The 22,737-nt window shown below is 46.2% G+C and overlaps 1 protein-coding gene across 18 annotated transcripts in view; it reads right to left on the reverse strand.

Moving 5' to 3' along the window:
- The window catches only part of LOC139110336 (protein muscleblind), a 350,852-nt gene that overhangs the window by 83,342 nt on the left and 244,773 nt on the right, over window positions 1-22,737 (reverse strand). Inside the window, exon 2 of one of the 18 annotated variants that reach the window (XM_070670037.1) lies at window positions 4,420-8,493. The exons of the other annotated variants lie outside the window; for them this stretch is intronic. Within the exon in view, the coding sequence (XP_070526138.1) occupies window positions 8,476-8,493 (18 nt within the window). The 3' untranslated portion in view covers window positions 4,420-8,475. Of the gene's footprint in view, window positions 1-4,419; window positions 8,494-22,737 lie in introns of those variants that run through there. 18 annotated transcript variants of the gene reach the window in all.

Genomic DNA, 22,737 nt, shown 5'->3' on the forward strand with positions numbered 1-22,737 from the left:
CCGCGGACGGAGAGAGAGACAGAGAGCAACAGGTTGCAAGTGGAGCTCGCGGATGTCAACCGGTAGGGCGCGGAAGAGTGATTCAAGGCAGCGGCCGATGTAACTGATCTCCTTATGACAACTTAAATTACCAGCCTCTGACCGCCGGTGCCCGTCCGCCGCCCGAACTCCCGTGGCCTATTTCCGACGAGCGCGTCGTCGACCCCCCCCGGGACGTGATCCGATCGCTCCCGGGATATCGGAATTATTCGTATCCCGTTTGAGGCGGCGGACGCCGCTCCTGAATATTTCAATTTTCCATCGCACCAGAGACGCGTCGTCGCACAATCGAAAAGTGATGGAATTCGTGAGCAACGTGCCGGGTTGCGCGACGCCGGAAAGATAATAATTGGGCGTAACTGAATACATCGTTCCCCTCCGTCCTCCTCCACCTCGCCGCGCGTGCATTGAATTTTTCAGCACCGCGGGACCGAATTACCCCGCCGCGAAATCGGTATCGATTTTACTCCGTGTGCGCATCTGTCGCCGGCGTGCTCTTTCCTCGTCCGCGGGATTTTCGCGCGGAGCCTTCGCTCCGGAACGTAATATTCACTTTGACTCCGCTCGAGAACCGTCACTAAGGCCGAATCGCTAAGTGCGCGATTAAAGCTTCTCTTTCTCCGTCTCTCTCGACCCAATCGCGAGTCTAATCGTCTGGAATAAATTCTGGCCGCCCTCGTAAAAGTGCTGAATTAATGAACGCTTCGACAACGCGGCCGCGAAGAGCCGTCGATTGAAAAGCGCGCGTGATTCCTCGCTTTTCACCCTTTCGCGAGCTCGCTGCTCTTTGAGACTTTTGTGGAAACAAATTCATTCGCCGGCTGGAGATTATCCCGTGATACGGCATGTTACGTTAACGATGCCGTAAATTGCGTATCCATTTCACAAGCTACACTTTTCACTATAAATTACGCGAATATAAAAAAAAAAAAAAATTATGCAGCCTTACACGATAATTATCATAAATTTACATGATTTTTTTTATATTCACACAATTATAATGAAACTCGCATTTATTATTTATGTAAATTTATTGAAATGTGCACGGTGTAATTTTGCATTTATTATAATAATTCACGTGTAATTCTTTTTACAACGCGATTGATTCGATTAGCGCAAATCCTTCGTACAAATATATTCCATTGTTAACGAGTGATTATCACTGAATATACGGAAAATATACAAGTCGAGCGAGTACCTTGTCTTTGCACAAAGAACGTTCCTCTAAAGTGGCTCCTCGAAAAGTTACAAAGTTAACGAACACCGCGAGACTTCAAAAACACACAAGGGGAGACGGTGATCGCATCTTTTCGACCAAAACTGAATTCGTTTAATTTAAATTCCGCTCGTTAAGCGATACTCTGTTAACGTTATGCGGTGGATAACCACTTTCCGGTTTCCGCATTACAATCGATTCGTCACAAGAGCCGTCGCCAAAATTGCGCGGCTCAATTAACCTTGAAAGCCAGCCGTACAACTAATTACGCGAAATCGAATTTCGAGCACTTTGCGCAAAAAGTGGGATCAATCGTGACATTTTCCCAAGCTCAGTTTCGCTCGTTCCTCCCCCGCCGAAAGAAAAAAAAAAAAAGTACGCGCTATTAACTCCTATATCAACGCCCAATTAACGCTCGATAGAACCAAATTAGACTGAATTGATCGTCGAGGAAATAAGACGGGTAAACTAGAATAGCGGAATGATAACTGTAAAATAATTAAAAACCGTATTCTTCTTCTTCTCGCTTATTTATAATACTAATCATGATAATTTATTCGTTCGATAAATCACGATATTTATGCTTTCCATTAATTACGCGGCCCGAATCGAATTTAATTAATCATTAAAGCAATAGGGAGGGACGAAATAAAGAATACTAACTCGGAAAAATAATTAGAAATCGCGCTCCTCCTCTGCGGTTTAATTACAACGTTAAGAATGATGATTTAATCATTTAATATACTTGAAATACTTTTGGTCCCTGTTAATTAACCTCGAGTAAGTACATAATCAATACTCTTCCGCGGAAGCGGAATAATCTCTACCTGGTGGGTGGAAAGAAACCGCCGAGTTTAAAGTACCCGCGTTTCCTCAATTTTCCCCGCGAAACTTCGTGCGCCGGTACAATCAATTAGCTCGGGATCCAAACCGACGTAAACGACGCCCGTCGTGTAGGAACGAGTCGCGCACGGGAAGTAACGTTTCTGCGGACGGGCGCGGGCGAGGTAGCGCAAACTGGCGTACCACGGCGCGTTCGTAAATTACAGCGGGAATAAAAGTAACTGGGAGGGCTTGCCGGCACGCGCCCCGTAACTTATGAATTCCGCGTAATTAGGTGGGCAAACAGCGGCGGCAGCTGCTCGCGTAGATTTCGTCCGCGTGCGAGAGAAGGAGAGCGAGAAAAAGATGGTCGTCGGCGGGAAAGAAATGGGCACGAAAGACGAGCGAAAGGGAAGGGAAGAGAGAGAGAGAGAGAGAGAGAGAGAGAGAGAGAGCGAAACGACAAGGGTGGACCAGCTAGGATAGATGTACACAGCGGACGATGAAGTAGGTGTAGTCGCCGCGTAGTCGGCTGGTGGGCGCAAAGAGGGTCCAACTACCCCGGTTAGTTTCTATAAATACTGCCCAGGGACTAGCCGCGCATCCTACGTAAGTCTTGTGCCACGGGGAGAGTAGAGAGTCAGGGAACGATCTGAAAAAGCGCGTTATCATGACGAACATTTCGAGGTCTAATTTGTCTCGACTATTTTGACAACGGATCGATAGGCGGGCTCGTCTTCTTGGCAGATTTTGTAGCAGATGATTCGGGAAAAATTGCGGTTGACCGACTCGTTTACCAACTCCATTGCAGAAACCCAGAAAATTCGTCAAAAGTGAAATTACAGAATTTACGGAAAATTCCTCGCGGCAATTTCGACCGGAGATCGCGCCGCTACTCCGTCGCGCGTTCTCGCGCTTGTTTAGCACCACGGCACGTTGCTGCGTGCCGCGACGACAGGCGAGGATGTATTAAAAACGAGAACGGGGCGGAAGAAGGAGAAAGCGGGGGCGGACAGTGAGCAGAAGCCGAGACGGAAAAGAGCCGCCTGTTAAATTATCCTTCGCCGCAATTATCACGTTCCGTCTCGTCTCCTCCGGCCCACTTCGTATTCCGCTCTCGAGCTTCTCTTCTTTTTTTTTTTTTTTACGCCACTCGTCTCCCCCGCCCCTTCCTTCCGCCTGTCAACCCTCCATTTCGCCGTGGCTTTCCAGGCATCTCGAACCGCGGAGCTCTCGCGGTAAAATCAGAACCGTTATAAATATCGCCTTTGAGCTCGCGTCTCCTTCATCTCTCCTCCGCTTTTTTTTTTTTACTCTCTTCCCCGCCAATTAATTGCAACGTTTAAAAAGCGCGATGCTAATCGACCCGCGTTTTGCCCACCGTTCGCATTTAAGATCGTGCGAAGTCTAGTCTGAAAACTTTGCTGGCTAGTTATTTCAAGACGAAGCTGTCGCGCGTAGCCGGGTATTTTTCCGCAATTAAATTAATATAAGACGAACTTTCATGTACCTGCTCTATTTATACGTCGTGTGGTAAAACAAGACACGAAACGTATGCAGAAAAACCTGTTATCACGTCATCGGTCAGGAAAATAACTTGTAATATATAATAGTATGAAATTTATAACTCTTAAATCCATCTGATATATGACTCTTCGTTCAAATTTTTTTTTTTCATAAGTCACGGCTACGAAACGAATAATTGCGAATTATTGCAAATGACTGTGTGACGCAATATTAAAATAACGATTGTAGATTTTCAGCGGCAGTTTCGTAACTGTGCAGCTTGAAGAGATTAAATTACGGTAGATTTTCTACCGGTTACTCCAGATTTTAATTTTAATAATACGCTAACGGTTTATCACAGGAAATACGAGTCGCACTCGTAACTTTGCATAATTTTACTCGGGGAACGGGAACAAAATTTTCTCTTCTACGTTTAGTCGCCGTCTTAAATGTCCTTTCTCCATAATGAGTGAAAAAATAACGAATAATAACAGCAAGTATAATTCACCGTGCAATTTTAATGATTTGCGTTTGAAATAATTGTGTCGGGAAGCTGAGAAATCAAAAGGAAATGATATACATATGTAATTTTCAAGCGATATGCCGTTATTGTACCATTTTGCTTTCCCGTTTAAAGATCGGTAATTATTAATAAATTATTTATTTGTATGTAATGCAAAATGTATCCGTAAAAAATATATAATAAAATATGCATTTATACGCAAAAGTAAAAAGCAAAATAATACGCGAACCGATAAAGTTAGATAATTAGTAAAAAAAAAAAATGTTAGCGATAACGGAATGATAAAAATTAATAAGACACAGACAGAGATAGGGTTAAAAATTACAAAAAAAGACTTTCTAACGAAATAAAAAAATAAAATAAAGATAAAATACATAATGCAATGCGACATAAATGATATTTAGATACACAAGGCGAAAAGAACCGTAATGTCCGCTTTAATCGGTGTCGCGCCGATATCAGCTATAATATTCATTCGTCTTCCTTATATCAAACTTGGTGGAAATTAATTCCAATTATACGCGCTACTCTGAAATTCAAGTGAAGGCTGAGATCGGGTTGCGCAGTATATTACTACAGTCAACAGCGGCGGGAGATATTTACGATACGAGTAACATGTTATGATGTCGTGACGCAAATCGAGGATACGAGTAAAATAACTAAATGGCAACGAGTTACCGAATTATTATCGCAACAAACTTCTCTTACGAAAGCCGGCAAAACGCGCAAAACGAAGACGTGAATAACGGGTGGAATTGTACCGGTCGGGAGATTGCGTCTAAAAATTTCAAGAGAGCCACGTGCAGATTGGAAAGGAGACGGTAGGAAAGTAAAGAAAATAAAAAAAAAAAAAAAGAAAGAAAGAGCAAAGAAGAAAGAAAGGACGTAATTCGGGGCGGCGTTTAGAATTGCGGAAGAAACAACTGCCGGAATATATTCGACACAAGGCAGCTAATAAATAACAATTCGCACCTCCTAGGATAATTTGAATCTCGGCCGGTGGAGGTAACGGATAGTAATTCGAGACGCGCGGGGGTAGAGAGAGGGGTAACGCGCAATAATTCAAATCCCGGGCAATTTTTCTCGAGAGAAGCGGGGGAGGGGGGGTGTAGGTATGCCTGGCTATTTGTAATAAGGCAAGTAGTGATGAAGAAGGTCGGAGAGGGAGAGAGAAGAGCGCGAAGGGCACGCGTGCGTGCGCGGGGGAGGAAGCGAGGAAACGAGAGGGTGAAGGAAAGAGGAGGATGCTGGGGCGCGGGTATATACCCCAGGGGTGTGATAGTCGTACGATGTATGGTTATTGGGCGGCTGGCGGCATCGATTCTCACGACGAGGGAGCCACAGATCACCCGGAAACTGAAACTCCCGCCGTACCGGCGCGCTCCTGCATCTCCTCCACGTCCTACGCCCTGCCGCTTCCTTCGCCCTTTCGTATACCGTACGGCCGTCTCTTCGCCGGGCCTCCGCGTTCGGCTAAATACTTTATTAGGGAGTTATACGATTTCCTCTCGGCCGCCGTAATTCCGAAAACGCTCGAGCGGTCCGCAAAAATTTGCGCGAGAGAGCATCGTTGCTCCGACGGTCCGACGAAAAAGTGAGCGAGCTTAATCGACCGACCTGCGAAATTTTCATAAAGTTTCAAGCACCCCCCCGAACGGTATCGTCGCGAAGAAAGGCGAACGTCAATAATTTTCGTTACGCAGCGGATTTCAATATTTAACGTTGGGTTATACTTGATTGGAATCCGATTTTAATCTAGGGTAGATATATGTGAAAGATTAAATTAATATGACGATTTCCGATATTATGTAGTTCGTCAATTTCAAAACGTATTTGGAGAAGCACATTTTCGCAGCATTCCGCATGTATCACGACGCCCGGCAAACAAAGCCCTCAGTCCCTCTAATGCGGCTGTGTAATTTTCCACTGTTCCACGTACAATTTGGCGAAATCTAATCTAATATTGCGCACGCCGTAATACCGGGGATATCGAGCCAATTAGATCACAATACGTAATTATTGTGGCGCAATGTTCGTTGCTATTTGTACGGGGAAAAGCAAAAAGACTATTTGCGGCCGCGCCGTACGAATTTCATTCTGATAACCGTATGTAAAGCATTTACGTGTAAACCGTGACTACGGCGCGAGGATCTTTAACGCGAATGGGACTCGAACGTGATGTAGTAATGTTTATAAAAATACCTGCGGCGACGCGTTAATAAAACAGTTCAACGATTAACGCAATCGCAATTAACAACAATATCAAAAGATTGAATTACCTCACATTTCTAAATAATAATTATAAATCCCGTTTTAGCAAGAAAACAATTCGGAATTTAAAGTTAGTTACTACATAAAAAAATTAGCGATAAAAGTATAAATTAAATTATATAATTTAATTATTTAAAAAATTATAAATTTGTACTTAGCAGTTTTACGTTCGAATTATATTTGCTCGTCGAAAGAAAGCTCATTTCAAACCAAGCTACGTGACGCCCGAGCACATCAGTAATTCAAGGTACAATACCTCGTGCGCCGAGCCGTCCAAATATCATACGAATGCATCAACAGCCAGCAGCAGCGTCGGGTTGCGCTCCGTGCTCGCGCAATTTCGCGAAATTCCGAACTGACGCCTGGTAAACAACGGGCGCCGGGCTCCCTCGTGCGTCTACGTAATTCTCGGGGACAATTTGCCGAAATCTAATCTAATATCATACTAACGCCGGGGGAGGACGCGGAGTCAATTGCGCGGCAATATCTCCGCCGGCTCGTGGTGTGTTGCGTTTGTCAACCTTCTCGTATTTGCGCATCAGTAAGTAATGCCCCGTTGATTCAAGGGGTCTCCTCCCGCCCGGGATGGATCGATGATCGGCACGAGGAGATTCTCGATCGGAACTTCGTCCCCGCGCGTCGGTCAAATTGACCCTATCTCCCTAATTGCGCGAGGCGTCGTCGGACCGTCGCGAATCGGCCCCGGATCAAGATCGGCTGGGAAAGGGCGCGGGGATGTAATTCCGCCGACTTGGCCGAAATTAAACACCCTTGTCGGAATGATGCTTAAGACCGCGGTCGATCGATCCCGCGATCCGCACTCGAATTCACTACGTGGAGGGCGTCCGGACCTGCACGCGAGATCGTGTCCGTCTGTATTGGTCGTCGTCGATTCGCACCGTCGTATTGAAAGTCCTCGGTTATCGGTGCCGAGTGAAAGCTGCGTTAATTAACCGCGGGTTTCGGTACAGACAGCATCGCTGAAGAGCGCGATTGCGGGAGGGTATTTACTACCGGCGAACCGCCCGCGATTTGTTTCGCAGATTGTTCGTCGAAGATAAATTACTTGTCACTAGTATAAGTACGTGCGTGTGTTTACGTCTGGTCGGCAGTCTTCGCGTTCTAAGAATCCTAGTTCGCAAGGTGGAGGACGCGCGGGCAGCGGACGGCGAGAACCGGTTTGCCCGGCGAATTCGGCAGTCGAACGAACGCTGCGACCGTCGCGGTAGTGTGAGTACGTGCGTGTGTTGACGTTTGGCCGGCACCTTGCGCTCGAAGTTCGCAAGGTGGTGGACGCGCGGACAGCGGACGGCAAGAACCGGTTTTTGCTCGGCGAATTCGACAGTCGAGCGAGAATTGCGTAAGGTCAGAACGAAACAGTAAACAAGTACGCGGCGAAAAAAGTTTAGAGATCTATTTAGATAACCCGGTACAGGCCGGGCAAAAACTATACGACCGATAATAGACAGATTTTGCTTTTTATTTTAAATAACTTAATTTTTTTAATTTTCTACCTGGAAAATTGTGGTATTTGATATAATAACGAATATGATTATTCTCAAGATATAAAAAATAATAAATAATGTATGTATATTTAATGAAAAGTTTTAGAGAACAGGAAGCGCGACCGCTTCGTTTTATTCGTTATCGATTTGCACCGCCGTTCGTGTCGCCATCGAAACAAATATGATCAGTTATTAGGCGTTTCGTGGATTAACTTCGCGTACGTTTGCCAAACATTAGCTGTACATTCGATCGGCCGGGCAATGTAATGCGGCGCAATTATGGCGTCGTTGATACGAACAGTACTCATTAGAACATGCCATCTACCTGGGCTTCATCAAATATACGCGCGCATAGGGGAGGTCAATGATCAAGTATCTAATTACTAATTGATGGACAATGATACGCGGGATATTGCATAATTGCCAGACAGTCATATTTTGTTATAATATTTACTTATTTGCAGCGTACGCGCTGTTTGACGTACGTAACAATACTGACCGCTCGTTATTGTACTTACATACTCCGCGTTTTTTTTTTCTTTTTTCTCTTTTCCCCCTCCCCCCATTACTCGTAATTGTCATCTGCGTACAGCTTAATGCGACGAGCTTACCTGCAACAAAAAAATAAATTTCACTTTAATCGTATATTAACATAAATATATTATATTACATAATAAATTATATAATTTTTAATTTTATTAATTTTAATTTTACATATTATCAATTAAATAATTTAAATAATTATATACATATTAATACTGTTTATATATTTATTAATATACAAGCTGCAAAGTTCGTTTACGAGAAGGAAATGTTTCTTCTTTAACGATTTTTATTTTTTTTTTTATTTTTTTATTTTTTTTTATTTTCCATTAAACATCGACATTAACTTCTACCTACTATTTCGTTATTTTGCAACGACCTTATTCGGTACCACTGTGCATAAAATGGCGGAACAGTCTCGTTTGAAAGTCGAGAGGTAAGCCGTTCAGTGAAAAATTCTCGAAGGATTTCCCTTCTTTTCCCGGCGGTATAAAGGTTACTAACAGAATCGCTTAAAACGGGCATGTAGAAGTTGCACGGCAACCGGATACTACACTTCGCACGCAATTTTATTTCGCAACATCACAGCGATAGTCGCTCCCGGAACTCGGGGGGGAAAAGAAAAACTCAGACGTTATTATTAGCAATATCATTATGACTCACGTGCAGCGAGTTCCACTAATCAGGCTACGTATCATCGTAAAACTGGCATAAAAAAATAAAAAAATTTATGCTCTTATCGCATAGAATATCCGCGTCAACGAGAAACATTCACTCCAATTAATTCTACAATCTCAGATCTCGGAATCATAATTTTAAAATATTTAATCTTTGATACTGAAGAGCCGCGAAGGGTGATAACTTCGCGTCAAACCTCTTCTTATCGAATAAACGCTGACCCCGAATAACAAACGGTACTCCTCCAACTCCCACCTCCCGCGCGGTTGAACGTTGCTTGCAAAATGTACTCGACGATCGTATCGGTGCTTTCTAATCCCCGAAACTCTTGGTATAAATGTAACGGCGCGGGTGCGGACTCAGCCAGGGTATCATAAAAGTCGCGCGAGCCGGCGGGCGGGAGAATAAAGAAATTCTCCGAGGACCTCTTGGGCTTTCCGCGCGGCGCGCGTTAACAGATCGCATAAAGATTACTAATGGAATCCATACGAGCGTATAAAAGTTGCCCCCGGGTGTGTGCCGGCTGCCGCGATGCTCCGGGGTGCAGCGCTAGTGCGGCATTAGCGGGTTCGCGCGTATTCGACCTTGTCGGGGTGGTCTTAGGTGAGAAAATACCGGGGGTGAGGGGGCGGGAGGAAAGAGGGCCGCCGGGGCGAGAGACTGCATTTCAGCCGCGGAGCTCGCCTCGACGCCGGGGCTGATTGGGGAAAGCCCCGGGGAGCCGTTTCGTCGTCTTCCTCGCCTCCGTCTTTTTGGATTCTTATTCCACGTGCCGAGCCCGGCCATCCCCGGGTGCCCTCCTCCCGCTCCCCCGCCCTCCGCGATCGTTTTACGCGCCGACTACACACGAGGAAACGTGTGTAAATGGTGGACGTGGGTCCGCCGTAACCACCCAGGTACACTTCCCGCTTGCGCAGGATCCGTTGAAAATTTTACAGCGACCCCGAAGAGACGGAGGAAGGAGTTAGACGTCCGCGTTCCGGGCCGTCGAGAAGGGAAAGAGGGAGGCAGGGGGGGGGGGCAAACGGTAGGCGCGCGCGGAGTGGCGCAGCCCCCGAGAAGGCGGAAGGCTCGTTCGAATTTTCGTGTCTGCGACGTTTTAATAAATTACGAAAGCTTCGGGCGCACTTTCGCGGATAGCTCAACGGGGGATCGTTTACGGCGGCTTCGAAATGAATTTGTTATCGTCCTCGAGCCAGACGGCGAACGTGAACTTTCCGCTACGTGCCCGTCGATCATGCCAACGTCGGGCGGTTAGTAACTTGCTAGTCGATAAGTTCCCCGGAAATAACACAAGCGGTATCGGCGCGCGTTAAATTATTACGTATTTAGATAACTTCGCGGAACAACTCTTCCCTCCGCTTTATTTCGAGTTCATTCACCATTGAAATAATGTAATCGTTCCGTCGCGAGAAACAAACCCGTCGCGCATTTTGCAACGGCAGAATGCCGGGCTATCTAAATTCGATCCGATGCTCCTTGACTTCGAGCTTCCCGGATCGTATTCATCAAGAGGTCCATCACAGTCGTCCTCGGAGAAACAAAAACGTAACCTGAGAGCGCAAATGACGTTTCCCCTTCAATTCGCGTCGTCGGCTGCGCGTTTCTTGCACGTCGCCCGACGACGCATTATCACGTCAGAGAGTCGCTGCATACGTAATCGCGACACGGCCGACTCTCGCCAAATCGTTACCCTGGAAACGATAAGCCGCGCGTGGAGTAAATAATTTAGCGCCTCGCATTAACTCCCCGATCTGATCGGGGCAATTAACAAGGGGTCAAATGACACGGGTCTAGACGAACGTCCTAATTGAACGCGGAACAGTTCGGAATTATTTGCCGGCGGTTGTCGGTGGCTTTTACGATACGATCCGACCTTCGATCGCACCCCGACGTCCACTTACGTCGAGAACTTTTGTACCCGACGTCATCCTCAGGGAGAAATTTGTATGCAAAAAATATGTATTTAAATATGTATTCAAATTTTTCTACAAAAAACGCGTGCTCGCATAACGTAATTTTTATAAGCGATACGTATACAATTTCGCAGTTGTAGCAAATAATTTCTTATTGGAATTATAATATAATTTTTAAGAACGATAAAAGTGCGATGTTACAAAATTGCCTGCGTAAAATTTAAATGCGAATCGACCGTGATATTCATATATTCAATGTCCAATAAATTTTTATCGAAATAGATTTCGCGCAGACGTATTGTCATTAATAATTCGTCCACGTGTAAAATATCATTAGATTTTTAAAAATTATATTTTCCGGAATTTTTAGACGCGTTTAAAAAAGGGAAATACTTGGAGACACTTTGTATACTTGTTTATACAGCATTTCTTCCTCCCTCGATATGATATCGCATTTATCCAGTCGCGATATAATCCTCAAATAAGGACTAGCATAAAAAAGTGCCTTAGCGTAAGCCGGATAAAAGTGACATGGCGCGAGAACAGAGACAACTTCCTCCTTCGACGAAGGGCAAAAAAAAATTGCACATTTTTTCATACTTATACGAAACGCGGGCGTTCCTTTACGACGATAAGAAGCCGAAGTGTCGCGCGACATAATTCAAACGGACGGTGATACGAGTCGAGCGAAAATGCGCTCGATGATGCAATAGCGCGATAAATAAACCGGAGGGAGCGCGGAAAACGCGCTCACACACGCACGCGAATATATCTATGCGCGCGTGATTGAGTGGAGCGATTGCTCTCGATTTCGCCAAAATAGAAAGGAAGACAAATAGCTTAAAAAAACCTCTTTGTTCGTGCTATTTCAATAAATCTCTTTGTCTCGTTCCCCGCGGCATGACGGCCAATTCCGGTCGGCGCTCCCGACTGTGACGAGCGCAGTTTTAAAATCGGCCGGACCCCATTTCAGTTGCAGTTTGCGGCGCCAGATATCGTAATGATGCCACGCATGAATGGCCAAGGTGGTCTCCATTGGGGGTCGCGTAGGAAAAGCGAAACGAAACAAACGCCCGATCGAGGGAGAGGTGGGTGGGAAGGGGGGAAAGCGCGTCCGCCGACTTGAGCCTCGAATTACAGCGAGAGGAACCGGCGAAATTGCGCGAACGGAATATGCGAGCGGGAGATAAACGAAAAAGGAAGAGATCCGGCGGGTAAAGGCGCGATGGGGAATCGAGAGGGAGGGGAGGGGGGGGGCGGAGTGAAAAAAAATGGCGAAAATAGGGTAATGTCAGACTAGAAGGGGGGAAAATGGCGAGGCGAGGAAACGGATAGAGACGGTAGAATTGTAGAATCTCTCTTGACAGGAGGGTAGAGAGACGGCGGGGAAGAGTTTTCGGAGGGCGCGGAGGTGGTATAAAAGCGAGGTAGTGGAAATCCGGACTGGCTGAAAGGAGCGATGCGGGATTACGAAAGGATTTATTTGAGATTTTCTGCTGCCGCCGCCACCAACGCCGTCGCCGTTGCCGTGGCAGTGCAACAACTCGGCTCGGTTTGGTGTACAAATAACAAAAAAATAGGAAGCCGGGGGAGCGACGGGGAAAAGAGAGAACGGAGAAGGAAGGATAACTCCCCCGGCATGCAGTCACTAGGACGGACAATAAAATCATACCGATTGGCGTATCGAAACGGCAAATGCAACATGTCGCGTTGCTGCATTTGCCTGCACGTAAATCGGATTGCCTCGCGCCGTATATCGCGTACCTCGCTATTGTATTTGCTAACAAACCGTTCGTTTCTTTTCCCGGAGCTTACGTCTGACATCGAATCTCACGTGAGCGGAAGCGATCCCGACGGTGTTAAGTTAATTCGCTCAAAAATCTACCCTTTTCAATACTTACATCGCGATATTATATCCGAACCGATTTCTTCTCTTTTCTCTGCTTTTTTGTACGCGGTTCTATTTTAATACGTAACAAAATATTTTTTTTTTTCTATCGTTCTTGGGAAGTCCAAATATCTTTTTAAAAAAGCACGCCCGTGATAGAACGCTATTATTCTTCAAATACCGGCGCAGCTTTTCTCGCGGCGTATCATCCGATTTAAAAACGGAATATCGGTTTTAGCAAATGTACACTGATAAAAATGTAATAGAAAGATTTATTACAAAGTTTTTACTAGACGATATTATCACGTTTCTACTACAGATTGCATTACCCGCTACTATTTGTTATAATCTTTACCCAACGCGCGACGCGAGCTTTGCATACAAACTCTTAAAACTGAAGGGGGAGGTTTGATAAGTCTCTGAATATCGAGTCGCTCGCGAATGGAGGTGTCCGTCAAAGAATGAGCCACCGTCTTCGTTATAATCTCGGCCGTACAAAAGTTTTCGTACTATCGAAAATACGTCAAGACGTATCGGGATTCGAGGGAAATGGCATCATCGTTATAGCGGAACTAGGCACCGCAATTAGCTTCGTTCCTTTTCCGCGTTCTCTCTCGCTTGTCAGCTCCGATCTTTTTCCTCCCTTCCCTTTTCGTCTTGCAAAAACGAGAGACCGCGAAGACACCGAGGAAAAAATAACGAAGGGCAAACGACGAAAATTAAACGATCATCACGTCGCGATTTAAGGACGGCTGCTTCTGTTTTTTTCTTTTTTCTTTTTTTTTTTCTTTTTTCCTTTTTACGTTGACTTGACGCCACGGTCGATTAATTGACGTTTTCGCAGTGATTTGACGTGATCGATTGACGCGCGTCTCGCAAAGAGACTCAGGGACGCGACGAAAAGCGGAGAAAAAGAGCGGCGCGAGAGCGGACTCGACTCCTTGGCCGGACACAATTGCAAAAGTGATAAATTGATATATTAATAACGGCAATGTGTCACGATTTTGCGCCTAGCCGGGCGGACTTACGCAAAACGTTATCGGTGATACTTGATCTTTTCCGTGGCGAAGTTTCAAGATGACTAATGATCTCCAGATAGAACTCGCCTCCGAGCACGTCGATATGATAGTCACAAGTTTATTAAGCGCCAGCATTCTCCCTTAACCGGCGTGGTAATAGTATTAAGTACCAGTTTCGTGTCGTAAATTAGTTACTTGCCATATGACTGTCGTATTACGTGACGCCGATCTTGTTATTGAAACTCGCACGTACTCGGTAATAAAGAAACTTTAAGACACGTTAAACTATTTTAAAATTAAAAAAAAAAAAAAACAGAAAAAAAACAACTAAAATATTAACTAAGATAAAAAAAAGTTAATAAAAAAAAAATAAAAAAAACTGATCACCTTAAATGCTTTCGTAATAAACTAGTAGAAGCGACGCTTTAAGTTTCCCTGACCGATATTATGAAATCGATATTGCAAGAAGGTAAGATAAATTGCGGAGCATTCGAAATATTAATAGCCAATTGAGGAACGATTTATGAGAAGCTCCAATACCCGGGGTGAAATTTTTATCGCGTTCTAATCAGTCCGCAAATGGTTCGAAGTCGAACTAAATCCTGGCTGCGACTTGCTAATGGCGCGTTACAGTCGGGACAGGTGGATGAGCGCGGTTATCAAACCTCGAATAACATCGCGAGAGACGACGTTCGCTCCGACGACACTCGCAGTTAGGGCAAGTGAAGTAAAGCACGTATTAGCCGGCACGGGGCTCCCGTCCGCTCGCGCCAACTTCGAAACAGCGATTATTATCCGTGCATACCGAGATGTATGTATATTAGTTGGAGAAGCGCCACCGAATTGCCGGCGCTAATAAAACCCGGTGCAGGTGCAACCGCTCCGGCGTTTGCGTGCACTGCATATCGTCACCGCAGCAATTAATAATCATTACATTAGGCGGGCGGTTCTGCCGCATACCGAAGTACCTGCCGCCTGTAATCTATCTACCCTCGAGGGGGGCCCAGGGGGACGGGACAACAGAAGTAAGACGTCTCGAACTTGCGACGACATTAACCGTCTTATTCTTGAATAATGCCTGATACTCGCGCATTCGTGGAGTCATTTCTGAATAACACTGGAACGCAATGATTAATATGAATTTATTTCAAACTTCCTTGGGGTTATCGTGCGCATTTTTTTTTCAAATACATTGTCGCGCAGCTATTTTGAATCGTTACGATATAACGCGACGGAAATTAGGTTTCTCCGCGAGAATTATCTGGCGAAATAAAAAATATAAATTTTCGGTTAAAATTTTTTTTTAATATTTTGATTGGTAGCGAGAAAATTGGTACGACGACTTGACGCAAATGAGAAAAAATCCCGCAGTCCCGACGAATCGAAATATTGCGTCGCCCTGTGACTGCCGTCGGCCGCGTCGGCGTTATCTTTTTGCCACAAAGGCGGTAACGTGAGCAGCATCCCAAAATTGCGAAACTCATATTCGTGATTGATATTCCAATCGCATCCACGGTGTAACCGATCATCCACATTGCCACGTCTTGGTAATTGCATCTGGCTTTGCGACACCGTGGCTGTAACTCAACACCTGACACGGTCGCTCTTAATAGAACACGAACTGGGAGAGACAGACATAATGCGTGTTTCATGTCTAGTAACCGCGTCACAAAAGAAACATATTGGTATCGCGAACGAAATTATTACTATTACAATTAAAATAATACACTGGCAGGAATTACAGTCGAGCAATATCGTGCGTGATCTTAATGAGCTGCAATAGTCTTTTTAATTATTTCTATGTCAAAAAAGAAATCAAGATAGTTTTATTTTTGCCAATGTCATTATAGCAACGTAAATTAAAGCGCAAAATTTATTTCATTAATAAATCATAATAATCATAAATAATTGCGAAACCAGAATTTCTTTCAAGAAATTTTTTTCCAAGATTATTTATCGAACAAAAGTTCGCAACTTTTATTATTTCAATTATTCGCGCAGAAGAAACCGCACTTCATACGCCGAGTAGTTCGCATGAAGTACTTCATCTCGATATACATAATTCCGCTGATGTATTTGCGCAAGAAAGTACTTTGAGATCGCGATCGATCCCCAGCGAAGCCGATACAATCGCTGAGACACAGCGCCCTTCGGTCGTTGATTCCGCGCCTAACTGTCCCATCGCCGCCTGCCCTTCTTCTCCCCGGCCGTTTCCGTTCCTCGGAATTCGCGTGCGACCGCGAACGCTTGGGGAAACCCTCCGGCGTTTTATACGACCTACCGGGCGCCAGAACGGCTGCTCCAACCCGCGGAAGTCGTCGCGCTGGCGATTTTCTCTCCGCAAGTCGTAGACCCGCGCTTTCACCCGCCGCTCGTTTTACACGCTCGCCGCCCCTCGGCCCCCTTTTATCATCTCGAGGCCGGTGTAGTCGGAGGCCGTTACGGACGACACGGTCCCGCAAATTGTTTCCAGGTGAGGCACGATCGTTAACGGCTCCGCGAACGAAAGTGACCGCACACGTCGGCGGCACAGCTGATGCCCGCCTACTCTGAAAGCTCGCCTGCGACGCAGGCCGTACCGCATACATCACGTACACGCGAGCGATTCACCCGCGCCGGTCGAGGCATACACTAAGAAGTTTCGCCCAATAGCGTTTCCAGAGCGGACGATTAAAGGGAGTCGCCTCTGTGCGACACAGGAGTTCGGGTTATCAAACGGGATACGAGGGTAGTTAGGCAAACGTGTGTGCGTGTATGCGCCACGTTCGTGCGGAATCGCGTGCACGTGTGTCGCGACGCGGGGACGTACGTGCAGGCGGACTGCATCGTGTGCGAGCCACGTTGAGGCGAACAAGGGTGGTACTGAGAGCGAGGGACAGCAGGGGGTGGCGGTCGGTTTGCGGGTCCGAGGGGCGCGGGCGGCGGGCAATAGTCGGAGTGGCGCCGCGACTCCCGTGACGTCTGTCGGCGCGTCGGCCAATCAATAGCATCCCCATGGCAACCACAGATAACATCGGACACACACCGTGCCGCGCAACGACGCCGTCTTTCGAGCCTTCGGCGCTTCCTTTCGCCCGATGCCCGAGCGAAGGGCTAAGGAAGGTTCGCGGCCTACGAGCGCGAAGCGAAAGCGCCGCCGGAAAAGATTTTTCAGAGACTCCCCCCTCTCCCCCTCTATCACCCTTGAGTTATCCGGAGCCGATCTTCGTGCCGCCTCCGCCGTTTGCACTCTCTCACGTGCACCTCTTTTCTCCCTAGCCGCCTTCTTCTCGATCTAACTTTTCTATTCCGTCTCCTCACTTTTATCTCTTCCCTTGTCCATCTCGATCCGCGCGATCGGCCGCGTGATACTCGTTTCGCCGGCGGTTTTCTTTCGCACCCGTCTGCCTCGCCACCTGCGAGCTTCTCATGCCGCTTCTTCTGATTACTCCTTTAGCGAGAACGCTCTCTCCGCCTCCCGAAATCAACTCCATCGTTACTGCGAACCAGCGATGTACGCTCGACACTTTCCAACGCCGCGTTTCTGTATTTATTGCGTGTTACGAGGGGGAGGTACTTCTTCCGCGCGCTAGTTCCGTTCATCGAGATTGAAAATCAACGGAGCGTGGCGCGTGCGAAATCGCGAGCCGATCACCGAAGCTCTAGCCCTTACGTCTATCTTGACCAAGCAATATACCCTTCGCGCCGTGATTGGATCTTCAAGAAGCGTCGACACTACCCCACTAAGCCGCGGAGAGCCCTGCGAAAAATGAACTCGCCAATGTAATCAGTTCTACTCTCCAAGAAGATTCGAGACACGTAATTCGATCTCGGGGAAAGAAAGAAGAAAATACGTTCCCCGCATCGCGCGCCGTTACATATGGCTTGATAATGAGAGATCTTTGGAAAGTAGCACGGGCCCGCTAATCCCTCTTCACCCGCGCGTAAATAGAAGGCTTTAATTTCAAACATAGCTTTGCAATTGTCACGCGGCGAAATCTGAGAGTCGAAAGATTTTAGGACGAAGCCGGGTCTATTCTGGGGAGAAAACAAATAGCATTTAGAAATTAAAAAAAAAAAAAAAAAAGAAAGAAATAAAATTAAACATACATAATTACATATAAAGTAAAGCGAAGCAAAGTTGACACAAGTCGCGAAGAATCGTCGTACCGACTATCGGAGCTATTATCGCATCCAATTCGATTATTTCACGTTTCGGCGTGCGCGAAAAACGTATGACAAAACAGAATAGAAAGCACATGTCGATTTAAACTAGCTCGCGTGCGCGAGACGTCTGAAACTGCATGGCTCCGACGTCAAGCTCACATCCGTGGCGCTTTCCCTAGCTTAAAACGTACGTATCGCAGGGTGAACCGTAACGAAATTGTGCAGTAATCGTAGCGCGGTGTTCGCGGTGTTTAATGGAGGCCCGTATTAATCACTCGACCGTGTAAAGTTCCCCCCTCATTGCCAAAAATACAGCCGCTGGCTTTTCCAGGTCAGAACTATAACCAGCTTTAATGCCTGAGAGCGCTCTCTCTCACTCTTTCTCCGTCTTTTTCCCCTCGAGTTCGCCGTTGAGGCCACTTCGGTAGCGTACGCGAGAACTATTTCGGCGAGTTCCGGACAAATTATGTCATTTAATCTCGTTTGACCAGAGAAAACTTTCACGAGAACCGGCCTTCTCGTCGTCATTATGAGCCCCGTGTGTCGCGCGGTGACACACCCAAGTCCGCCTATTGGACACGAAGCCCGCCGTTGAGAGTATCGTTGACCTTCCATTGAATGTTTGCCGAACTCTACACAGGGCACCGCAGGACATAACGAGAGAGCCCTGTTTGTTCGACGGTGAGATACGCGATCCCGAGCGTCCTTAATGTCCGAAGGGAAAGATTTCCGTAAGGCCGGCCCTCCTTACGAGCCTGCCCCCGCGAATCCCAGAGCTCGGCGTCGCCTCGCAACAAATATCGTCTTAAGGGGATGATTCTCCGCCAAGATGGTAAATTATGCGCCGCAATGCAGGTCGGGGCCGCTAAATTAAGGGAAAATTACTTCTCCGCTGACTGGAAGTTAACAATGCGAAATAGTTTCCGCGGGTTTAATAGTTGCGAATTTCGAGAGATGAAGCGAATAACCTGCGAGGCTGGAGAATCACATACGCGAGATAATTCGTATTTAATAAAAAATTGTTGCAAACGTTTTTGCCGCTGATAATTAAAATAATAATAATGAATCGTTGAGAATAACAATCTGTATAAAATATTTCATTAAATAAAATGCAAAGCGAGGCACTTTGCATAAAAAAAAAATAATTGAATGATACGTACAAAAATCAAACACTCGGACATGAAAATAATAGTTAATTTTATCGCAACTAAATAAAAGAGAGGGCAATTCGTTCTAAATGAAAGAAAACATTCCATCGCCCCGCAGATGGAATCGAGACAGCGGTACGGAAGGTAAATTAAATTCAGAAATTTCGAATCTAAAGAGGAAGGGACGAGAGGAAAAAAAAAAAAAAAAGAGTGTAATAGAATACAGGGAGGAAAAAAGGGACGGCGACGTGATGCGAAGTGATTTTCCTGTTTTCAAGCGTGACGGAAACGAGCGTCGAGCTTAAGCGGGGAACGCGATGCCGAAGGGCTCGCGGGCGAGAATGTGATTTAACGAGATGTTTTCGTGAATTGTGCCTGCGCGGTGGTAACTAATAATTCGATTTTACGAGCGGACGCGCGCCGCAAGCGCGTGCGAAAGAGAGAGAGAGAGAACCGGTGACGTAACCCTTTTCCCTCCTAACTGGAGAACGCCGAGCGGCGCCGCTCGGACGGCACCCTCAACCCCCGACGCCGCCCGCCCTTCCATCTATACGTCCGTCGACGGCCGGTCAGTCGATCAGCTGGCCGAGAGACTGTCGGGATTCCGGAATGCCTGGACTACGTCCAACCGGGTTACCGCACTTCGCTCTCCCCCGATTCCTCCCGCCGACCCTCTCACGCGCATCGACGTTCCACTTCGCAACCCCCGGGGCCGCCCCCGCCTTGCCGCCGACCTTTGCCCTACGACGGGGCGTCGTCGTAAACCCGGCGCGGTTCGAAAGTCGGTCGCCTTCGCGGAGACTGCTTCCCGTCTCTCTTTCGCCGCGTCTCCTCCTCGCCGCCCTTTTTCAGGGCGAATAAATTTGGGGCAGCCGGTCGCGCTCGTGGACCGACACATCCGAATTTTCGCGGAAACGCAATTATCTCGCGGGCGCATGCACGCGCCAATTACTCTCCGGCGGCCGGGCGCTGCGACGAAAATGTTCGTTGATAGATGACCCCGATGGCGATGTACAATAATTATGTTACTTCGCGTGGATTTTGCGGTACAATGACAGAGCGCGCATTTCGGAGGGTGGCGGCGGCGTGATGGAGCATCGAAATATCGGCGTAAAAAGAACTGCGATTATAAATCGAGTCATCCGCGTGGGATTTTGCTGTTTATGCAAATTACCGCTGAACTTCACGTCCGTTTTTGCGAATAAATTAATATCGTAAAATAAAATAATAAATCAATCCTATTTATTACATTATTATTTATTACAAAGAATATTACATTTCCCGTTGATGTAACAAAAACTTATAAATATATAATTTTTTATACACAAGATTTATTTCTCGGAAAATTACGAAAAATTATATACTCGAAAGGTTGCAGTAAATTTCTTTGCACATTTAATTAGCGCAATTTATTTTTCACGCGTTATTAAATGTTGAGTCGAGGCTATCGAGCGCAATATTAATGCCAATTGATAATGCACCGCGTTCGTTTCTGGGTTTATTAGCGCGACTGTCGGACGTTACCGTGAGGCTGTAAACCGGAAGGATCGGTTTAAAAGTCGACCGTCGTCGTCGCGTTAATAAATTTCACCCGCGAAAGATACGGCAAGGGATAGTATCCGGAGAGTTCCACCGTACGTAGTTGCGGATACGTAAAATTTTGATGTCGGAAGTGAATGTCAAGCGGAGTTTCAAAGTGGATGAACAGTATGCGGATACTCGCGTCGTATAGCTAGAAAGTCCTAAAGATCGCACGCAATATCGCAATATCGAGAAAGCCTCCATGAATTCAGCAGAAAGATCGTAAATTCAGCTGCCAAGACGACCCTAACGTTCCACAATTTCGCGCTTCTAGAAATAATTAATTTTATTTCTACATTCTAGTCTGATCTAAGTATCGATTTAAATTATTTTATTCCCTCTAAAAAAACCTTCTCGCATAATTAAGTACGAACACGTTGCTGCGTTATTACTTGTAAAATTTTTCATGATTGCGTGACAAGTATTTCGAGCCAATCTTTAGCCTGACGAAAACAATGAATTTTATAATTTAAGAACAGGTTGCAAAAATCGATTTCTTTATTTTTTTTTTATCAACAATAAGCTTGAATAGAAAGACTTGTTTGTCAATTACTTTTTTGTCAAACACTTTTTTGTGCGTACCCGCCTATATTGTTAGTGCTATAAATTGTTCAAGCTAATTGTCGTGTAAAAAAGTAACGACAATAGCCGACGAGATGAAAAAAAAAAAAATCGACGTTGAAATGCCGAAAAGTGATTCTGTCCTAAAATTGAGCGACCTCGCGGTAGCAGTGCCCATTACGGTCGTCAACAGTTATCATCATACGAATAGTCGTGACAACAGACAACAGATTTTTCATTCACGTCTCACGGCTCGTTTTATTCGAAAGGGAGGGAAAAAAAAAAAAAAGTAAAAAAACTGTGGCGATGAAAGTACTCTCACTAAATCGCAGCCTCGAAGTTTATCTACGAAATGTATCATCAGCGGCGCATCAAACGCTATTGACAGTTTCTTTCCTGAATTCGAAATTGATTTTTCTCTTCCCGCCCCCCCTGTTGATTTTCAATTAATTAATTTCAAACAGACCGCTTCAAATGTTGATTTTTGATCAATTTACGTAAAATTTTTATTTAAACTAAAATTTCGAAAGATCGACAATATTTAACGTTCGTAGAAAGAAAACGATGCAATTTCCCGGCGCGCGGAGCGATCTCGTCGACCGGGCGTTAAATTTATCAGAGAAATGTTAAAACTTGACGCGATAAAAGCGGAATACCTTATACGTAACGCTGTCCTTTATTCATTCTAACACATCGTTCCGCACCGAGTCTAGGGAAATAAGATGGGAACAGCGAAGCGGAGAAAAGGACGGGGGGGGGGAGGGAAAAAGAAAGAGAGAGGCCCCGAAGTCGATGCGGTCGTTTCCGCGGGGCGAAGCTCTCCTTGGTAAAATTCCAGAATAAACAAAAATGGAGCCCATCCCGGGCTTTATATCCCGGATGGCTGACGTGGAAAAGAATCCAGAAACGCGAGCAAGCTCGTAAATCAAATGTGTCTGCACTGCGTATACGAGAGTCGAATCCGCGAACCTGGCGGGCCTTTAATCCCGCATCCATTATTGGTATGTCACGGATAAGAGGGTGCCTTCAAGAACGCGCGCCAACCCCCTCGACCCACTCCCTACCCCCCTTTTCCCGGGTACCGCCGTCGCCGCGCGGGGTGGCGGAAACGCAGAGACGGGCGGGGGAGGAAAGTGGAGGATTCCCTCGCTTCCTCGCGACCACGCATTATTTCCTCGTCGTGGCATTCGATGTAGATGGCCCCGGGCATTCCGAACGTTTGATTGAAAATTTCTTGAGACTCGAGAATGGGGCGCGCAATGCGACCGGCCGCGGCACTTGGTCCGCAGCTTTATCCTCGGCGCGGAGAAAGAGGAATCCATTTATTTAACATGTAGGACCGTTTGATCCCCCTCGGACGACGTTCGTGGCCGCG

The sequence above is a fragment of the Cardiocondyla obscurior genome, linkage group LG20 (genome assembly GCF_019399895.1).
Source record: "Cardiocondyla obscurior isolate alpha-2009 linkage group LG20, Cobs3.1, whole genome shotgun sequence".
NCBI lineage: Eukaryota > Metazoa > Arthropoda > Insecta > Hymenoptera > Formicidae > Cardiocondyla > Cardiocondyla obscurior.